The following is a 19,396-nucleotide window of genomic DNA, read 5'->3' on the forward strand; positions in this document are numbered from 1 at the left end:
AACAATCTATATGAACAAAACAAAACAAATTGACTAGACTACATAATACACTAGACTACATAATCATTCACAAGTCCAGGAACTCAAAAGCGAATGACTGACAACAATGTAAAAAACACTCCACAAGAACAAAACAAAACAAACTGACCAGTACACTAGACTACATAGTCATTAACAAGTCCAGGGCCACAAAAGCAACTGACTGATAACAATGTAAAGACAATCCACAAGAACAAAACAAAACAAACTGACCAGTACACTAGACAACATAGTCATTAACAAGTCCAGGGCCACACAAGCAAATGACTGATAACAATGTAAAGAAATACATAAGAACAAAACAAAACAAACTGACCAGTACACTAGACTACATAATCATTTACAAGTCCAGGGACGCAAAGGTAAATGACTTATAACAATGTAAAGACAATCCACAAGAACAAAATAAAACAAACTGACCAGTACACTAGACAACATAGTCATTAACAAGTCCAGGGCCACACAAGCAAATGACTGACAACAATGTAAAGAAATACATAAGAACAAAACAAAACAAACTGACCAGTACACATGTTAGACAGAACCTTCATTTTGTCATGTGACTGACAAGTAACATTCTTATGAGTAGTGTGTCAAAGTACCACATTTTAAAATAAAAATAAAGATATACACTACTACTTCTTAATAGTTGATACATTATTTTTTAATGGTCATGAAATTTTGTGTGATTAATGTTTCCAAGGAAATTCGATTTAGTCGACCTTACTTCACTGATATCTTCAATTGTGACATTAAATTAGTGTCAGTAATTTGTTTTTTTAAATTAATAAATTTAGTATGCTTATGTTGAACTTCAATTGGTTCATTTGTGTAACTTGAAGGTTTTTACCTACGCCAAGGAAATTATTTTTTCGCTAATCTTGGTTAGCTGGAGTGTTGATTTTTCGTATGTTAGTAAGATAACTCAAATTGTTTCTTGTCATTGTTTCAGAAAGGTTCGCCTTTGACAGAAAGACAACACTATAGTTAATATTAAACATAGTTACATAATCCATGTAACATAAATGCATATTTCGCTTTGTTTTAGGGCCGATAAATAATGAAAATTGCTGAAATCAGAACGAACTACGCGATCCCCATTAGAAGCTAATCTACAATGTTCTGAAGGGAGTTAACTCAAAGCTCATTATACAGCGCAGTTGTGTGTTTGAACCGGGTGTATACCCAGTCAAGTATCACTAGCTATAAAACATTTGGTTTGAATTGTGGCAACTTCGACTGGTTACGCCCTTGTTCAACGTTTTAGCCGTTCTATGTTCGACTCTACTAGACGGATACCTGTTACTTTCTGACTGCGGATAGCGATATCGACGTGGTTGGTAATCTCGAATTATACGAATACAAACAAATGGGCAGTGAGGGAGTGTTGTCGTTGGAAAAATAAAAGAATGAAAGCATTTTTTTGTTTAATTTAATTATCACTGAATGGTAATCAGTTTATCCATTCTACGTATTATGAAAGGTTTCTACGAATTGTTGTCATGTGTGCGGTGACGGCATCTTGTGTGTATATTTATTGGATACGTTTTGGTCTAATAATGTTGTCATAATTGTACAAGGTATCTGATACATGGATTTATGCCATGACAGACCATACATAAAAACAATCATGGTCTCAGAAAATGTTTACATCTTTCGATTGTAAAAACATTCGCTGTCTCTGAAGAGCAAATCCGGTGACCAGTTCCATATTTCTAAATATCGAAAGCCTTTTGTTATTGTTCTGGTAATGTTTATTATTCTGCCGTTTGAACCACCTTCTGAGGGTCTAGGATCTCTATTTTTTGTATGTAGCACCTGTGGTATGTGCTTACCAATATTCATAAAACAAAACTTGAGTGAACATGTGACCTTTTCCGCCATAATTTTCTTCCTTATGTGGTCAAACAATCACTAAAATAGATATAAGTCATAAAATTGCTGTCCGAATGACATGAAGCTTTTTGTGGTCATAGAACTCATCAAATATGCATGTCTCTAATATCTAAAGCACTATTGCATGTACAAACATGGAACTAACGCTATATAGAAGGCACTGGACAAGAGAATTGGTCAACATATTTGTTGACCATATATGGTGAATAACTCATTAAGTATGTATATATCTAATATATCAAGCACTACTGCATACACAAACATAGAACCAATTCTATATTGAAGGCAATGGACAAAAGAAATGACCAATGTTCAATGACCATATATGGTCATAGAACTCTTGAAATATACATGTCTTCAATATCTCAAATATGTACAAATATGGTACTCTTATTGCCACACCCTCCGTACGATTGACTGGTCCCAATATAGTGAACTGGTCATGGTTCACCATATACTGTCACCAATTTACAATAACAGCATCTCCCTACTGTTAGCAAAGTTGTGACCTGTTTGCCATATAATGTGATCTGTTCACCATGCTGTGATAAAATCAACATATATTGTGGTTAATTTGCCAACCGTATATAGTAAAATGATCACAGTACATGTACCCATTATCCTAGATATTACAGAAGAGTAATGTCATAACTGTGTTGCATAAATGCAATTCTAACGCAAACATTCCATCATGCTGCTTGCAGCTATATTTTAATGCTATTTTTGAAATGCTATGTATTGTCAATTGTTTTCAGTCATTTGTTTTGTGTGCTAGGACTTGAAAATCATGTCATTATCTAGCAAATGTCAGTGTGGTTTAGTCTGTTAATCATCATGTAAATCAACTATGGTGTTCAGAAGGTCAACGGGTCACACTAATACTGCAATGTTCATGTAACTGGAACGTAATGAACAACACGCATATGAACAAAATGTGTAAAGTTTTACTGTTTTCATTGAAGGTCGATGAGTTTGGTGAAACCCACCTGCGTTTTGATTGCAGGTGTCATGTGTTCTCGTGAAAATCGTGACCTTGCAACCGTACAAGGGTGCGTATTCGCATGCAAAAACAAAATACTTGGTTGTTATTATGACTCACCATCCCAGAATATAACAAACACCCCAAGGATGCACATTATAAAGTATATCTCTGGTATACTAAAGTATACTAAAAACAATATCGACCACCAAGTTTCTCGTATTTCTCGTGAAAAGATTTGGCTGCACATATCATATACACACTTTTTACAATAAATCAAAGATGCCGGCCAAATTATATGACTGATGAAAAATGGTCTACTTTTCTCGTATAAAGCTTTTTTGCCATAAGCTGAACAAAGCTTTTAAATGAACTGAAATGTTGCATGTACACAGGACACTACATTGCACAACTAATTTCAGGTCCTCAGCTAGTTAGATTTGAAACTAGCCGAGTGACAAGCAATACAAAACTTCAAAACAAGATATTTGCCAAACAATAGGCCGATCGCCATTTTGAATGCTATTTGCATCAGTACCCATGTGTCCACATCTCCAAACATACTTCCACTTTTCTAGCTGTTTTTTTTTCAACAACAAAAAATACTTGATGAAAAAACGTTACATTCAACAGAAAAGTTTCAATAAATTGGGTGAGTAGTAAAAGGAAGTGAGCTGCTGAACAGAAAAAGTAACTGAATAAAGGGGGAACTATGATTAGTATCCGACCCGTCACTGACCTCTTACAACAATCCAGGTACGTAATGCTGTTTTTTTATCTGTATTCATCAATTACTACTGGGTATTGTATCAGCATTGCTATTCAAAGTGGTTGTTAAGCATGTGAAGTTAACAAAGCTGCATAGTTTTTCGAGCAGTTTATTTATGCTTTATCAATATTATTATCTTGAAGCACGATGAATGCCGCAAGGGCTTGTCAGACAACTTACCTTCATTAGTTAAAGAATAACTAGATATTCACTGCTTGTAATATTAATGAATTAATTTTAATAATTTAATTTAATTTAAGAATTAGAGCTGAATAACTACCTGAGAAATCATATATCGCACAAATATTTCACTGCGCCTAGGCTACAAGATCTATAGGAACAAGTTAAAAGTCATGCTATAATATGTTTTCAGGTGAGTGAATTGTATACCTTCATTAATTAAAGCAAAACTAGATATTCACTGCTTGTAATATTAGATCTGTTTAATTTTTTTAAAAGATTCCTCTCATTAATAAATAGCGCCCTCACGCACCAATATTTAGAATGAGTGGTTGGTCAAAAGTTTAATGGTTAGGTGCATCTATTGGCTACGCTTGTTGTACATAAATGCAAATGAATATAGGAACCATTAATGCTGTAGGGTATACTGGGAGGGGTGGAGGATTTCATGTTTGTAATGACTGGTTGTAATGCGCTACTTTGTTGTTTTCAGGATGCAGCCTGATATTTGTTGCTTTCTTGATTGTTCAATTATGGGCTAAAATTTGTGTGGTGGGTGGAAGATGTGTTTATTGTTTGTTTAGTCATTGTTTAGACACCCTGCAGCTTGAAATGATATGGTCCAAATCCAAATTCGATATGGCGGTGTTGAATATCTGTGCGATATGGCTGTGTCGTCTAAAAACATGGCATCAAAATGATTTCAGTTTATTTATTTACTGTTGTAGATCCTGAGAACTAGTCATTGAATATGATGTTGGGAATACATGGTTTTCTGAACAAGTTTTATTAATTATTGCTGGCAATTTTCCAGTATGAATTGGGAGCAAACTGTGACACCAAATCTAGTCGTTGTACTGTTATGCTTCTAAAATATTTTTTTTCAATTGTCTTGAAACAGATTTAAATATAAGGATATGGATTGTAAAATATGAAGATTATATAGTGTCCAACACATTAATTTGTAAATGGCAAATTTATTTTAAAGAATTCAGTGGTAATATTATATTATAAAATAAAAAAAAATAGAAATATTATGTGTATTTTTGTATGTGGAAACTTGGCTGGCCCACCTAAAATTATAAAGAAGTGAGGTCTGCAGTTCTTTTTTTTTATTCGTGAAAAAAAACTGGTATTTTACAAATTGTAAACAATAAAACACTCACAGTGCAAGGCTAGTTCACCAACATATCTATTCTCTTGCTTGAGTGTGAAAGTACATGGTTTAGTGACTACCTCTTATGTTTTTAAATTTTAGAATTTCTTTTTTTTGGGAAGGTTCTTCTATAAAAAAAAGAACAAGGGCGTATTTCACGGTCAGTGTTGTTTACGAAAATATTGGTTTATAATTTGACTTGGCAATTCCTGTCCCAATTAGATATTGTGTGCACATTTTTAATAATTAAAATTAAAGAGACGCTAACACAAATGAAATATTAATTATTTTATTATATAACCTGCACAAAAGTAATCAATAATTTTCCTTGCTAGAATGATGTGTAACTCAATTGAGAACTCTGATAAAGTTCCATTTTTACGCAATCTGGAAAGTTCGAATTACTAAATGAAGTACAGGACGATGAAGCTGAAATATCCAAGAACCAACACATACCAAAACTATATCATAAAAGTGAATATTTGTGGTGTATTTTAAGTCTAACCGAACTGGAAGTGGAAATGTGTTAGTACTCTAAATATCTAAACATATTTTTAGTATAAGGTAGTAACAACTTGTCGATAATTATGGGATTATTTGTAAGCATGAGATTGTTATGTTAATTTCGTTCATTAATGGGAATACTGTGTGATGACGCTATCGTCAAGGCCTAGCTGATTCATACTCCTATTGGCGATCCGCTCCACTAGAATTGTCCTGAAAATCAAATTTTCTGTGTGTGATTTCCAGTGTTTTCACGCATTAATTCTTCTGTGATTTTATTTGGCTTAGCCGATTTCCCCCAAACTTCGTAGGTAGGTCACACATTCACCATAGTTATTGAGAAATATCTGAAAACAAATTTTGGACCTCCATTGCCATAGCAATAGCCAAAAAACTGATTTTTAGATGGCTTTGCGCCAAATATATCTCATCATACAATTTTGAGATAAAAATCCTCAGACATAGCTCATTCTACTCAGATTGAGTGTGGGCACACAGTTACTATTTGAATTGTTACTATTTGAACCGAGAAATTGGACCCCAAACTTGGGGTAACTGTTCACCAGGAATGGCTTTATAACTCTTCTGTTATTTTTTGGCTGAGCTGATTTGGTTCAAACTTGGCAGGCAAGTCACACCTTCATTCTAGTTAGGTTGTAAAATCTGAAAACAAATTATGGGCCACCTTTTTTATTGCAACAGCAAAAAAACTGATTAAAAAGCACGGACATAGCTCACTTTACTCAGCTTGAGTGTGGGCATAAGTTTACTTGTTTTTGTATGTCTATTTTCATGACAGAGAAAATTGACCTGAAAGTTGGGGTAACTTTTCACCGGCAACAACTTTTAACTGCTCTGAGATTTTTTTCTTGGCTTGGCTGATTTTGACCATACTTGACAAGCAGGTCGTACCGTCACTAATTGAAAAAAACATTGGGCCACTGCTGCCATGGCAACAGCCAAAAACTGATTTTTGAATACTTTCGCCCCAAATTTATTACCTCCTACCAGTTTTGTAATAGCAGTGTTCAAATAATCATGCTTTTTATTTTAGTTACGTTGTGCACTGTTAAGATACCACTGGCGCCGACATTATTACACCGTATCAACGTAACCCCAACACAACTTTGAACTTTGATTGAACTGTAAATGCTGCTTTCATTCTAGAAAATACTATCGCAAAACGGATGGAAATATTAAATGTAACAGCAGAATACGTCCTAGTATTAAACACAGTGACTTCTAAAGACTGATTGGTTTATGCGAACATCGTATACAGGGCCCATTTAGTTATAACCTGACATTAGTTTCACGTTCATGTCCTACCATCGAAACAGCCAAAAACATGTTGCTTGTTTTTGAGTGGAGTGGATCGCCAACCAGTCTACTGGCTTGTTTGAATATTTTTATCCCGTCCTAAGGGAACATTTTGACTCTTGAGGGAAATGAAAATCAGTTGATTTGAGAGTGTCACAATAAGCAAAGGAAGTAAATCGTTTTTATGCTACGAAAAAAATGAAGACCTTGAACATACTTTTTGGACTTTAGTATAACATAATTTTTGTTTGATTACCTAATGTTTTTAGGTCAATTTGCTGCAAGTTACAGAGCACATACCTAAGGGGCCGTCCCTCAGCAAGTAATGAAGCAAAGGCATTTTCGATGTCGAAATCGCGAAACTCAACCTCTTTACGCAAACTGGGAAGTTCGAATTACTAAACGAAGTACAGAACGACGAAGATAAAATATCAAAGAATCAACACATACCAAAAATTATATCTCAAAAGTGAATATTCGTGGTGTAATTTAAAGTCTAACTGGACCAGAAGTGGAAATTTGTTAGCACTCTAACTATCCAAACATATTTTAGTATAAGGTAGTAATCAGGAGCTTTTCCCATAAATATGCAGAATTATGTTGTATGCTGCCCTCTATGTTTTAACAGTTTCCATGCTGTGATTTCGTTTTTATCGTGCCGGTCAAGCCTATGAATTATAGGAAATAATTTATAATAGTTTTCAGTCAGATCCTATTCAATGAGATAAATAGTACAATTGATCCCAACATAAATCGTGTCTATGCTGGAAATCTCTGTTAGTAGATAGTTGTTCATTTCATGGGGAATGACACTGCGTTAGCATTCAGTGTTACTGGTTGGCGACCTAGTTGTACAAATGTTCATCGTAGTGTTGTGAACACAGGCGTTGTGTTTGGGGATCGGGGAGCTTTGTCTCGCTTGGCTGGTGTCACTTACACGTAGGGGTACCAGATTCGACCCAAATGAATACACATTAGTTCATTACAGACAGTCCAGCTTTATTCACACAAACAGTCATCCGAGGTAACCCCTCGCTGTACCGTTCTCTCGTTCCCCCCCTCACTATATTAAACGCTAAGGCATGGCGGAGTGAACATGCGATCAGCCAATCGCTGCAGTCGTTGGCATGATCACGTCATTACCAGGATGTGTCTCACGGTTTCGTTTTCTTTTTTTCCCTTTTTTTTATTTTACGGTTAACGCCTTGCAAAACTCAGGTAAACAAGACACACCTACTGCATTTGGACTGCACCTAAATAAATCACTGGAAAAACACCAAGATTAGAACATATACCTTAGAAAAGATTAGAACATCCAAATACACACAGAATAACCCCACAGGTACACAGCCGCTAAGTTGTAAACAAAAGACCACACGTTAGTCTAACCTTTGACCAAGGTGATCATGCCCCCAAACAGGGAACACCCGAGAAAAAAAAAATATTTAAAAAAGTTCATTGGCTCTTGCAAGGCATTTAAATTGATTAGTGGCATGAGACCATAGCAGTGATACCAGTTACGGTACGATAGCCATTTCCACATGTCATTTATAAATATAGACGGCCTTGAGAAGGTCACGTAAAACATCGTCTGAGCAGGCATAGTAGATTTGCATAGTGTTTTGAAAGGTCTTCGGCATATGCACACCGCGCACATATATTCGCAATACATATTCTCCATATATCATACAGATAATAATTATTAAGTTCGAATTAACGCAATCTCAGACATTTTTCCATCCTTGCAGTTTATTTTCGAATCAAACACCCCAACATTGACGCGTATTATCCACATAGCATCGCCCGTCCTGGCCCCTTGGTCAAACTCTATATATCCTCAAAACGTATTTATCTAATTGAACTCAGGCAAAAAAAAATGCAGGACTGATATTTGTCACACTATTATATAATGATTGAATGAAATCAGAATGAAGCTTGTAATTACAAGTGTTATGTAAGCTAGCTCTCCCAGTGAAAATAATTGGGAATAACAAACAGTATTCTACATAGGGGCCATCATGTTTTGATACAAACTTTATCTGCCGAAATGTACTATTCTGCCCTGACCCATGACAAAGTGAACAATATTGCAGCAAACCATGCCATCTGCTACACTTGTCAAATGAAGGATTTATGATTTTGTTTTTCATGGCCATGGTCCTGTGGAACAATCTACTGATAAAGCGGGGAAGTCGTCAACTGCGCATGCGTCAGATGGCCATAGCCTGTCATTGTTTACAAACTAGTGTCTACCCATGAGCCTTAGCTTTTTTTACGCGCGTAGTTATCGTCGCTTGGTACTCAATTCCCGCGCGTGTGCAGTAGACGGCCCTCCCGCTTTAATTGATTGTGAGCAGTTAACCAAAGCCTCACTATGATTTATACATGATTTTGAACATTACTGACCAGTATATTTGCATCACTATATTCCCGGGACATTTCTGTTGTGACTTGTTCGTCCCTGTTCGGACGAAGTCCGAAAACTGGGACTTATAATTTGGTCTCCGTGCGTCCGTGCGTCCGTGCGTCCGTGTGTCCGTGCGTCCGTGCGTCCTTCCGCAGTCATATCTCAGAATCCCTTGGACCGATATCGTTCATTCTTTGCATGTGCCTAGTACTTTATGTGGGACATATGCACATGCAGTGGTTTAGTGATTAGATTCAAAATGGCCGACTGGCAGCCATCTTGTTTTTTGAAAATGTTGTATTTTGGACATGCTTTGTCAGTTTTCATTCAAACTTGGTACATAGATTATACATGTTAGGATACATGTCCATGATGATTTATTTCACAATTGGATCAAAGATGGCCGACTGGCAGCCATCTTGTTTTTTGAAAATGTCGTATTTTGGAAATGCTTTGTCAGTTTTCATTCATATTTAGTACATAGATCATACATGTTAGAATACATGTCCCCGACCGTCCGTGAGTTCCTGAGTCTGTCCGTCCGACCGTCCGTGTGTCCGTCTGTCCGTGCGTCAGTCTATCCAATGTCATATTTCAGAATCCTGTGGACCAATTCTGTTCATTCTTTGCATGTGCCTAGTACCTTATGTGGGACATATGCACATGAAGTGGTTTAGCGATTTCGATTCAAAATGGCCATCTTGTTTTTTGAAAATGTTGTATTTTGGACATGCTTTGTCAGTTGTCATTCAAACTTGGTACATAGATTATACATGTTAGGATACATGTCCATGACAATTTATTTCGCAATTGGATCAAAGATGGTCGACTGGCAGTCATCTTGTTTTTGTTTTTTTATGCGGTATCTTGGACGTGCTCTGTCCGTTTTCATTCAAATTTGGCACATACATGTACTTTATACATGTTAGGATGCATGTCCATGACAATTTGTTTCAAAATCTGGTCAAGGATGGCCGATTGACAGCCATCTGACTGTTTGGCCTTACTACTATATTACCACAATTTATGTACCATTTTCATTCGTATTTGGCACATACATCATACATATCAGTGTGTTGCATAATCAGATCAAAGATGGCTGAATAACGGCTGTTTTTATTTTGGCCATATTACTATGACACGAAACACGTATTTTGATGTAAATAAACAATCTGTTGTATACGCTACTTGGAACTCAAGTTTCAAGGACACGCTCGCTACATCCCCTCCGCTTTAATATGACGAGCACAAAGAGAACTTAACGGGGACTGTGTCATTTTCAATGACTTGTTTTAAAACCGCGATTTAAGCAAAACCGGCCGGGTCAGCTGTCCCTCCTTGCCTAATATGTCATTTTGGCGGTGGATTTAATATTTGCGTAAATTATGAAATAGGAACTTCTGTGTTAAAATACGCTCACGATGTTGGCCCAACACCTACCATAACGCAGGGACGTCTGTAGAATATTTGTCAATTTTCTGAATACAAGCAATTTCTCCCACTATACCAAGTCGATATAAATTAGGTCAATTGAGGTCAACCTTGGTCAAGTCAGATGCGGTCCGTGACATGATAATCTCAGACATGATAATAAAATCGTGGCTGTTATTGATCTTGTATACATCTGCATGCAATATACACAATTTCACACAGAAATACGAATAAGAACTTACTCGTTATATCATTCAACATTTCTTGCATGGCCTTTTATGGTCACTTTTCAGTTATCTCAGTTATTAATTATATAATTATGTTATTAAAGGTACACCAAGGTGTATGCATGTATGAGACATAGTTTGGTTGCACTTGTGGACTCTTAGATTTTAGAACCGCGTCAATAACAGTTTTCAGTTATCAGATTAAGGACAATGATGAGTTGTACCCACATAGAGTACATATTAATTTAGTTGTTTGCAGATGTTCCATGTATTATTTTAACACGGGTATTTTATAATTGAATAACAGGGACTGTGACATTCATGTCTTGTTACATACAATGTCACACGTGGCTAAGCAATTTAAACACTCGCTATTTTGCGTTGTCATTACTGATGTATTGCAGTTGTTTTAATATTATGGACAATTATGTTCTCGTCCATGGTCGCAATACAGGTTAATTAATAATCTCAAATATGTCAAATTTGTTCTCAGTGCAAAGGGCGCTATGTGGCTGGTGTGGTATATTTAAGGTGGGTTTAACCCACCAAGCCAGCACAGAGAGTAGAGCAATTGTCACAATTGTGTCAATGTAGTGCTCTAAGAAAATATGCTGTGTGTGTATATTTATATACGTAGATGCAGTTTGCTTTGATTGAGTCAAATTCACTGGCTTCGTACATACAGGTATACCGGTTTACCAGTTTCTAGTTAAAATTTAGCCGATCCTATGACCCAAGACACAGGGACATTTGCCACATGCCACAACACTAATTCCCAAGTGCCTTAGAACAGGTAGTCGGATCTATTGGCTGAAGCTTTTGTTTATATGGAAATGGTCATGGTGAATGGCAAACTGGGTGGTCAAACAGTAATAAAAATAAGCACAGGCTCACTCCGCCCACCCCAATCAAAATTAAATGGCTTATGGATAACAATTTTCAATTTTAAACTTCTATGCTTTTGTATCCAATCGTGGGGATCCCAGGACAACCGCATGGATTTGCCTAAAAACAGCAGTTCAAACCGATCCCAATCACACCCTCCGAGCTGTTGTTTATTTTTAGGATTGACAGAGTTATTTTTACGTAGATTTGTCATAACCAGATAGCCCCCACGGAAAAAAATATTGGGGTCTGGATTTCAAAATGTTTAAGGGGGAGCATGCCCCGGACCCGCTAGTAAGGTCGCGTCTTCGGCGCAAGACTGGTGAGCTGATCTCGCCCCTCCATGCACAATTTCGTACCGCCACCTCTGCCTCAGGCTGCGACGTCCAGTTCGCCTTCACACTGAAAAAGTATAATACTACGTGGGTGGGGCGTAGTAGAAACCCGAGTGTATGCAAGACCGAGCATGGAAAGTACCTTCCATGGACCGAGTTAAAGCACGGTTGCTAGAAGAGCGGTTAAGAAACTCGTTATGCTCGATATGCTAATTACCATGGACTTCACTTGACCTTAACCTTAGTTAAACTACATGTTTAAAGGGCAGTCGTCGTGCCGCATCCAGAGTGATATGGGACTCATAGCGACGTATACAACACGTTTAAAATACATTGTTTATTTACATGAAATTCGAACACGCGCTGCGCGACGACCACCGCGCTTCAATCCTTTACACCGACCCTCAGACCGAACATGCTCACGCCTGTTCCTAGCTGACGTAGGGCGACAATTTTCACAATAAAATGCACTGTTGCCCTATTTTAAACATCGCGCTCAGCTTATCGGGGAAAAAATCATAATACACAATTGTAATATCTGAGTTACGTGCTTTGCGTTGGTTGATGGGACCAGAAAGTGGAGTTCCGGCAGACCGTTCTTGAAGAAACGTAAACAGCTTTACCGATGTCGTCATTGTCGGACAATTTCGCACGTTTTTATATTCAGTCCCGCCTCTTGGTCAACTTTGAAAACAAATTTACTCTTCACTTTTTACCCACCCAGGAATAGTGGGCTCACCCACTGCTTGATCACGTGCAACCCTTAACTTGGGTTCACCTCTTCTTGACACGGTCGATTGCTGTTAGTTTATGCCGTACGAACGGGCTGGATAGCTTTCGCTTTGACAATCACAATCTTTATTACCCGCTAATGACTATATGCAAATTTTAATGCGCGATGTACACACAAATTCACACCCTATTATTAGCGGGTAACGAAGATTGTGATAAAGCAAAGAGTTGTTAAAGGGGAACCGCTCAATCCCATGGATTGCACCAAAGAATCATGGGACACCATTGTCTATGTTGCTTACAATGTTAATCTATCTTTTGTTATCCATTGTTATTTTAATCCAGAAAGTAAATTTGTTGTGAAATTAAGCCTAACTGGAAGGTGCCCCTTTAAACAAAAATTATGATAAAGACTGAGTGGTATAAACAAAAATCAGTGATTACTTGAAATCAATACCAGGAAGGGGGGGGGGGAGTTATATAACATTTTACTATTTAAAAATTTATTGAAAAACATAAGTTTGTTCAATTCCCTGTGTAGTTGGTGATAACGCAACCAATCGTATTCATATGCGTTAGGCCTATAATGGAAAGAATAATCTACTTACCTGTGCCAACTTGTTATCTGTTTAAATCCTAATGGCGTCTCTACACGAGAGTCTGACGAGCGACGTGCTTTTGAAATAAGTATTAAGATGTTATTTTACCCACAGAACGTTGCGAATGTATAGAGTGGTTATTGCTGTCGGCAACATATGTCTATTGAGGGAGGCGTCAGATTGTGAAACTTTCCTTCGGTAGTCTGGAAACGTTTTGCTCATTACATTGGAATGTCATGAAGAAAGGGGCCAAAGCACATTCGTCTTTGTGGTATCTATTGATGTAGGGCAAGGCCATTGTCCATACATTCACTCACAGTCCACCTATCACCGGTCTGGCAACGACAGACCATCTTTTGTCTCTATCCGCGTACGCGTAAACATATTATTCACACCAACAATAAGCCGCGATGGTTTGCGGAAAGTTGTTGAATATTCATAAGGGTCAGACAAATCCCAGCATGCAGAGCGTTATGCAGATTTGCACTTGCGCAGTTAGTTTTGTGGAGGTCATTCAGAATCAAAACAAACTAGCGATTGAAGGCATGTGGAAGTCTTACATAGTTCCATGATTACATCGAGTTCAACGATGTTAACGTTGACTGGGATTTTGTTTTGGAAGATGTCCGCTTTTCTGAAGACGATCTGACACAAGATACCACTGCCGATATTGTTTCTGACATTCAAAGTCAAGATGTCCCGATCACACATTCGTCTTGTGAAACCACCCACTCAGGAAATCCAAGACCGAATAACAGAAATGATCAACGAGTGTTTTATTCATGCCCGTCATGCGATAAAACTTTCAAAAGTGCTAGCGGATTTAGAGGACATACTAAGGTTATCCATGGTCAAAATCTAAAAGGTATTTTTTGATTCGTTCTTATATTTTCAATTGTTGGATATATGCGGGATTGTTGATTGCGTCACAGTGCTATTTGATACAGGAAGCATGTCGTTGCGTTAATGTCCGATGCGATGATAACATAAATATATTTAAAATGTTAAATTGACAATTACCAGTTTTTATTAGATGTCGACACTAAAAATCTCTTGGTTGAATACACATTTATATAGAATAGACTTATTTCTACAGTATGTGCAAGTAGTGAACGCGAGGAAGTAGCTTAGACGTGCGAGACACGAACTGCTGTCTGACAACAATATGCATCGTTTCCTGTGTTTGAAAGTTCCGTAACCAATTGTCATGTATCATAAAGGAGGAACACAACTTTTGTTTTATTTTTGCTTTTAGCATCTCAATATAAATCGACAAAAGACATGAACGCCGATCAGCAATGTGAAGATGTACCAGGTGACTAACATTGATATTATTTTTTCAATACATGTAATTAAATGAGTTAAACTTAATACTAAACAATTTCATATGATAACAATTCATTGCTTCATTTTTTTAGGTTCAAAACACAACCACTCCACCACCAAACAGTCAAAACCCAAGCCAGGTAAAGAATGCATTTTCTTGTTTTATCAGATTTGACCATTAAATAAATCTGCCAGAATTATTTGACCAATAAATTAATCTGCCAGAATTATTTGGCATGGACTATATAGTCTGCCAGATAGTCACATGATAAAAATGAATTCAAACTGGGTAAGGAATATTAATGCTACACTGGGACATGATCCAATTAAAATAAAAAATGATCACAATATGAAAAGATATTTTAGCATTTTTTAATTTTGAATATGCACTTGCCCTTCACGCCAATTGATGTATGCATGGAATTTGTGTATTTTACCTATGATTTGTTTTCACCCATAATTCACTGTGCATCAAATGCTGATTTTGTGAAATTATTTTATAGGTTTCTCCAGGTCTGCTCCTGTCTATACAGAGCAGAATTTAAAAGACAATTTGGCAGAATTAGTTCATCTAGCACTAGTGGAAATGAGAGAAGATGACAATCTTAAGGTAAATGGAAGCGTCAATGGTCATGCAGTTGCTGCGATGGCACATCAAATCGCCAGTAAATTGGGGTCAGGATTTCTTTCTTTGCCAGAGAATCTGATAACTCAACTGTCCGCACAACTATGGGAAGCAGTGACGTCAGGAGATAAAGAGAAAACGTATTCAGCCTACAATGAACATGTTTGGACTGGGTTTTATAAAATTTTAATCAACAAAGCCATGACACAGTCTTTAATTAATTTTTGCAAAGTATGTTTTATTGATAATGCCCAACATGTACTGTTGTTTCAAACAGTAAGAGTGTTTTTACTGAATTTAGTCACCATATTAGGCTCAAACGAGACAGAACAGACACCTAGCGTGATGAACACACTGCTTTATTGAAGCCAATGAGTGCCGATGAAGAGAATGTTCTTCGCTACTTTTCCGGTTACATACCATACAAGTTAAGATTGAAATACTCTAGAGGCAAAAACAGCACAAGTCAAGCCTATGTCACAGTGATTGATGATATGAAAGATACTTGCCACAATAATGTATGTGAGAGTAAACAGTGGGTTCAAAAGCAAGATGGGGGGGGGGGTTTATTTCAGGTTTCTGGATCAACTTTCTTACTTTTTAAAGAAATTGAGTCAATTTGTCGAACTCGGCTGACAGACGACCATGTTGCTTCATACAATAGACAGAACATTCAAGCTCCATTGTAAAAGAAATTTTAGGGCGACAGAAAATACATCAAATATGGTCAAGTGTTGCACGAAAGGCAACAACAGAGGAGGTATCCAACTCGCTTTTGTCTAGTATAGTGCGGCTCTTTGTGAATATCAGATGTTTTTCGTTCGCACGTAGCATAGTAGAGAACTACAAACTTAAAAATAAAAAAACATCTGAAGGGATCAAAAGGCTTAAGACAGTCTCTGGTTTGAGATGGCGGTAAATTTCGACAGAATCATATTGGTAATTTTTATCATTTTTGTATTTGTTTTATTACACTATTAACATTGTAAATAAAAAGCGAATTTTAACAATAAAATTACTCATTTTATTTTTTTAAATTTGCTTATTATCGTCTACTGCGCTTGGAGAGTGGTGTATCATCAATAACCTGTTCCATTGGCTGGCGTTTGAAACGTCCAGTGTTACCAGTAACACTCTTAAGGTGGTGTGATTTCTGTATCCTTATGCTGTTTTCTTGATAACCAAATGCACTCACAGTCGGATCATTGTTAGCCCCTCCTCTGTGCCGGTGTTTGCTAAAGTGTGCCTCAAGGGGGTCTTGGCAAAATCGCTCACTTAAAATAAACTGCACTCCTTGTCCAAGTAGGTAGCGATCAACATCAACAAAGGAGTTTACTACAGAAAAATAAATTGGAGAAAATGATGAGTTTGGAAAACAAATACTTTTATTAGAAGTACATATAAACAAACAAAAAAATATTTTTCTTTAATTAGAATCATGATTAATGTATAAATTAATTTTCCAGTAGAAACACCGTTAATGTAATAAAACACATTCATAACAAGCCGGTAGGCTGGTTGGCGATCCGCTCCGCTCAAAAACAAGCAACATGTTTTTTGGCTGTTTCCATGGTGACATAAACGTGAAGCTGACGTCGGTTTATAACTAATACGAAGTTCGCAAACACCATTCAGTCTTTAGAAGTCACTTAGTTTAGTACTAGGACCACAGTTACTCTCTCCTAGTAGAGTGACTGTGCTAGGACGTATTCTGCTGTTACATTTATTATTTCTAACCGTTTTGCGATAGCATTTTTTAGAATGAAGCGTTTCCCGTAAATGCTGGAAAGCGAAATAATGAAATAACGAAATGGTAAATATTTACCTAAATTGCAGTGTGTTGACCTTCATAACAATATACTTCATAATGCAAAACACTAGTCACAGTGAGCAATTTAAATATACGACTCCTAATCGAAAAATATGACTACAGTCCAGAATTTCAGACGGATATTAAGCAACCTAAGAGCATATCAGAAGCATTTACTCTAAAATATAAAAAAAAGAACTGCAGTCAAAAGTCAAGAATGCCAGCAAATAAAGGACTCTGTCCCACAATCCTTTGTGCGCGTTATTACGGACACGCGCAAAAAACTGTACCACGCTTGTTAAATCTGGGTCAAATATACAGTACTCTACTATCTTGCCACAGATTGTTTAGTAGTGGAGTGTTCGGTGACCATTGAATTAGCCCGTGATTCATATTTTATGTGTATTAATTTATTCATCAATTTTCGTGACTGACAGTACTGCCCAAATTTTAGTCAAAAAACGCAACTGGTGAAACGGAAGAGCATCGCATCGCCAGGCGATGGACGCAGGGCTCTTTGGCAACGACCGCATAGAGGTCAAAATACGCGTTCTATTTTTTCGATTTTTAAATTTGGCTCTTCCCTTTCGCCCCCTCCGGAATGTTCTACTTTTGCAGCCTAATAGCAGGTTTTTCGAAAAACGTCTAAAAAACACAAGAATTAGTAGAAATGTTCCTGTTTTGGGTGGATTATTGATAGAGAATAATGTCTTTATTACAAAAATGCTGAAAAACCGTGAGTTGTTGCCTTAGTTATTTTTTTATTGGCGAAAAACTGCGAACTCGGCAAATTTGGTTGCACAACTTCCCTTTATTATATACACCCAGCGACACCGATAAAACTGGTAGGAGGTAATACATTTGGGGCGAAAGTATTCAAAAATCTGTTTTTGGATGTTGCAATGGCAATGGTGGGCCAGGATTGTTTTTCAATTAGTGACAGCACGACCTACCTGTGAAGTATGAACAAAACCGGCCGACTGAAACAATCACAGAGGAGTTAAAAGCCGTTGCTGGTGAAAAGTTACCCCAACTTTAGGGTCAAATTTCTCGGTAATGAAAACAGATATCAAAAATTCAAATGGTAACTTTGTGCCCACACTCAAGCTGAGTAGAATGAGCTATGTTTGAAGTGTTTTATCCCAAATTTGTAGGAGGAGATACATTTGGCGCGAAGCTATCCAAAAATCAGTTTTTTGGCTGTTGCTATGGCAACGGTGGTCCAAAAAAATTTTTCAGATTTTTCCTTATAACTAGGGTTAAGGTGTGACCTACCTGCCAAGTTTGAACGAAATCGGCCAAGCCAAAAAAGTCACAGAAGAAATAATACGTGAACACTGGAACACTGGAAATGTACACACACAGACACACACACACACAAAACGACAAAAGTGATTATAAGGGCAATCCTAGCGGAGCGGATCGCCAATAATATGGTATTGATCAAATTAGTCGGAATATTGATCAATGTTTATTATTTCTCAACCCAGCCACAACATTAGTTTGCATTGACCTTACCTGTCATTTTCAGCCCTTCAATGGTCTGTCTGCTTATGCACATTGCATTTCTTGCACTTTTGGAGAAATTGCCTTCTCTGCTCAGGGTGGACATCTCCCAGTCATCAAAGTATTTGAGAAAGTCGGTCAGCAACCACTGATGGATAAATATAAAAAGTGATGAGTGCACAACAAAGAAAATTTAATAAGGGGTTGACCATTAAGAACTTTGGGGTGGTGGCAGAAAAACTATGCAAAATATTTTTTTCCATTTAGTTTTGTGCTATTTTTTTTATTTTCTCTGTTTTTCCCTAAGGAATCAGTGTGTAGAATTTTTTTCTGTTATTGATTCCTGTAGTATTTTTTGTTCGTGATTTATTTGTGACTAATTCAACCACTCCAGAGTTGCCCACCCCTATTATTTTTACTTGATAATTCATTTAAAAGAAGCTTCTCTGGTATAGTGTCATTATAAGTTGGCAACACTTGCTTATAGATCATTATATACATCAAATCTTGGATCATTTTGATCTTCATATGGTTTTAAGTTTGGCTTCCTTTTACGTTGATGCTCATCGTAATTCCTTACATTTAGACAATCAAAAAAACGATCCATAAGCCTGATAAACTTGGCCGTCTCACTGGCTTCAGGAGGCCCAAACAATTCCATGGCATTAGCCAC

At 37.1% G+C, this 19,396-nt stretch overlaps 2 protein-coding genes across 4 annotated transcripts in view; one reads left to right on the forward strand and one right to left on the reverse strand.

Moving 5' to 3' along the window:
- Positions 1-19,396, reverse strand: part of LOC146745925 (alpha-N-acetylneuraminide alpha-2,8-sialyltransferase-like) — a 68,074-nt gene that overhangs the window by 15,401 nt on the left and 33,277 nt on the right. For 2 of the 3 annotated variants that reach the window (XM_085499271.1, XM_085499270.1), the window contains exon 1: positions 13,466-13,886. The exons of the other annotated variant lie outside the window; for it this stretch is intronic. The gene's annotated coding sequence lies outside the window, so the exon portion shown is untranslated. Of the gene's footprint in view, positions 1-13,465; positions 13,887-19,396 lie in introns of those variants that run through there. 3 annotated transcript variants of the gene reach the window in all.
- LOC146745926 (uncharacterized) lies at positions 13,949-16,422 on the forward strand. Its single transcript, XM_085499272.1, has 4 exons — positions 13,949-14,321; positions 14,712-14,771; positions 14,875-14,922; positions 15,286-16,422. The coding sequence occupies exons 2-4, from the start codon at positions 14,738-14,740 to the stop codon at positions 15,771-15,773; spliced, it is 570 nt and encodes a 189-aa protein (XP_085355398.1). The 5' UTR covers positions 13,949-14,321; positions 14,712-14,737; the 3' UTR covers positions 15,774-16,422.

Source organism: Saccoglossus kowalevskii, chromosome 5, assembly GCF_978046115.1.
Source record: "Saccoglossus kowalevskii chromosome 5, keSacKowa6.1, whole genome shotgun sequence".
Taxonomy (NCBI): Eukaryota; Metazoa; Hemichordata; class Enteropneusta; family Harrimaniidae; genus Saccoglossus; species Saccoglossus kowalevskii.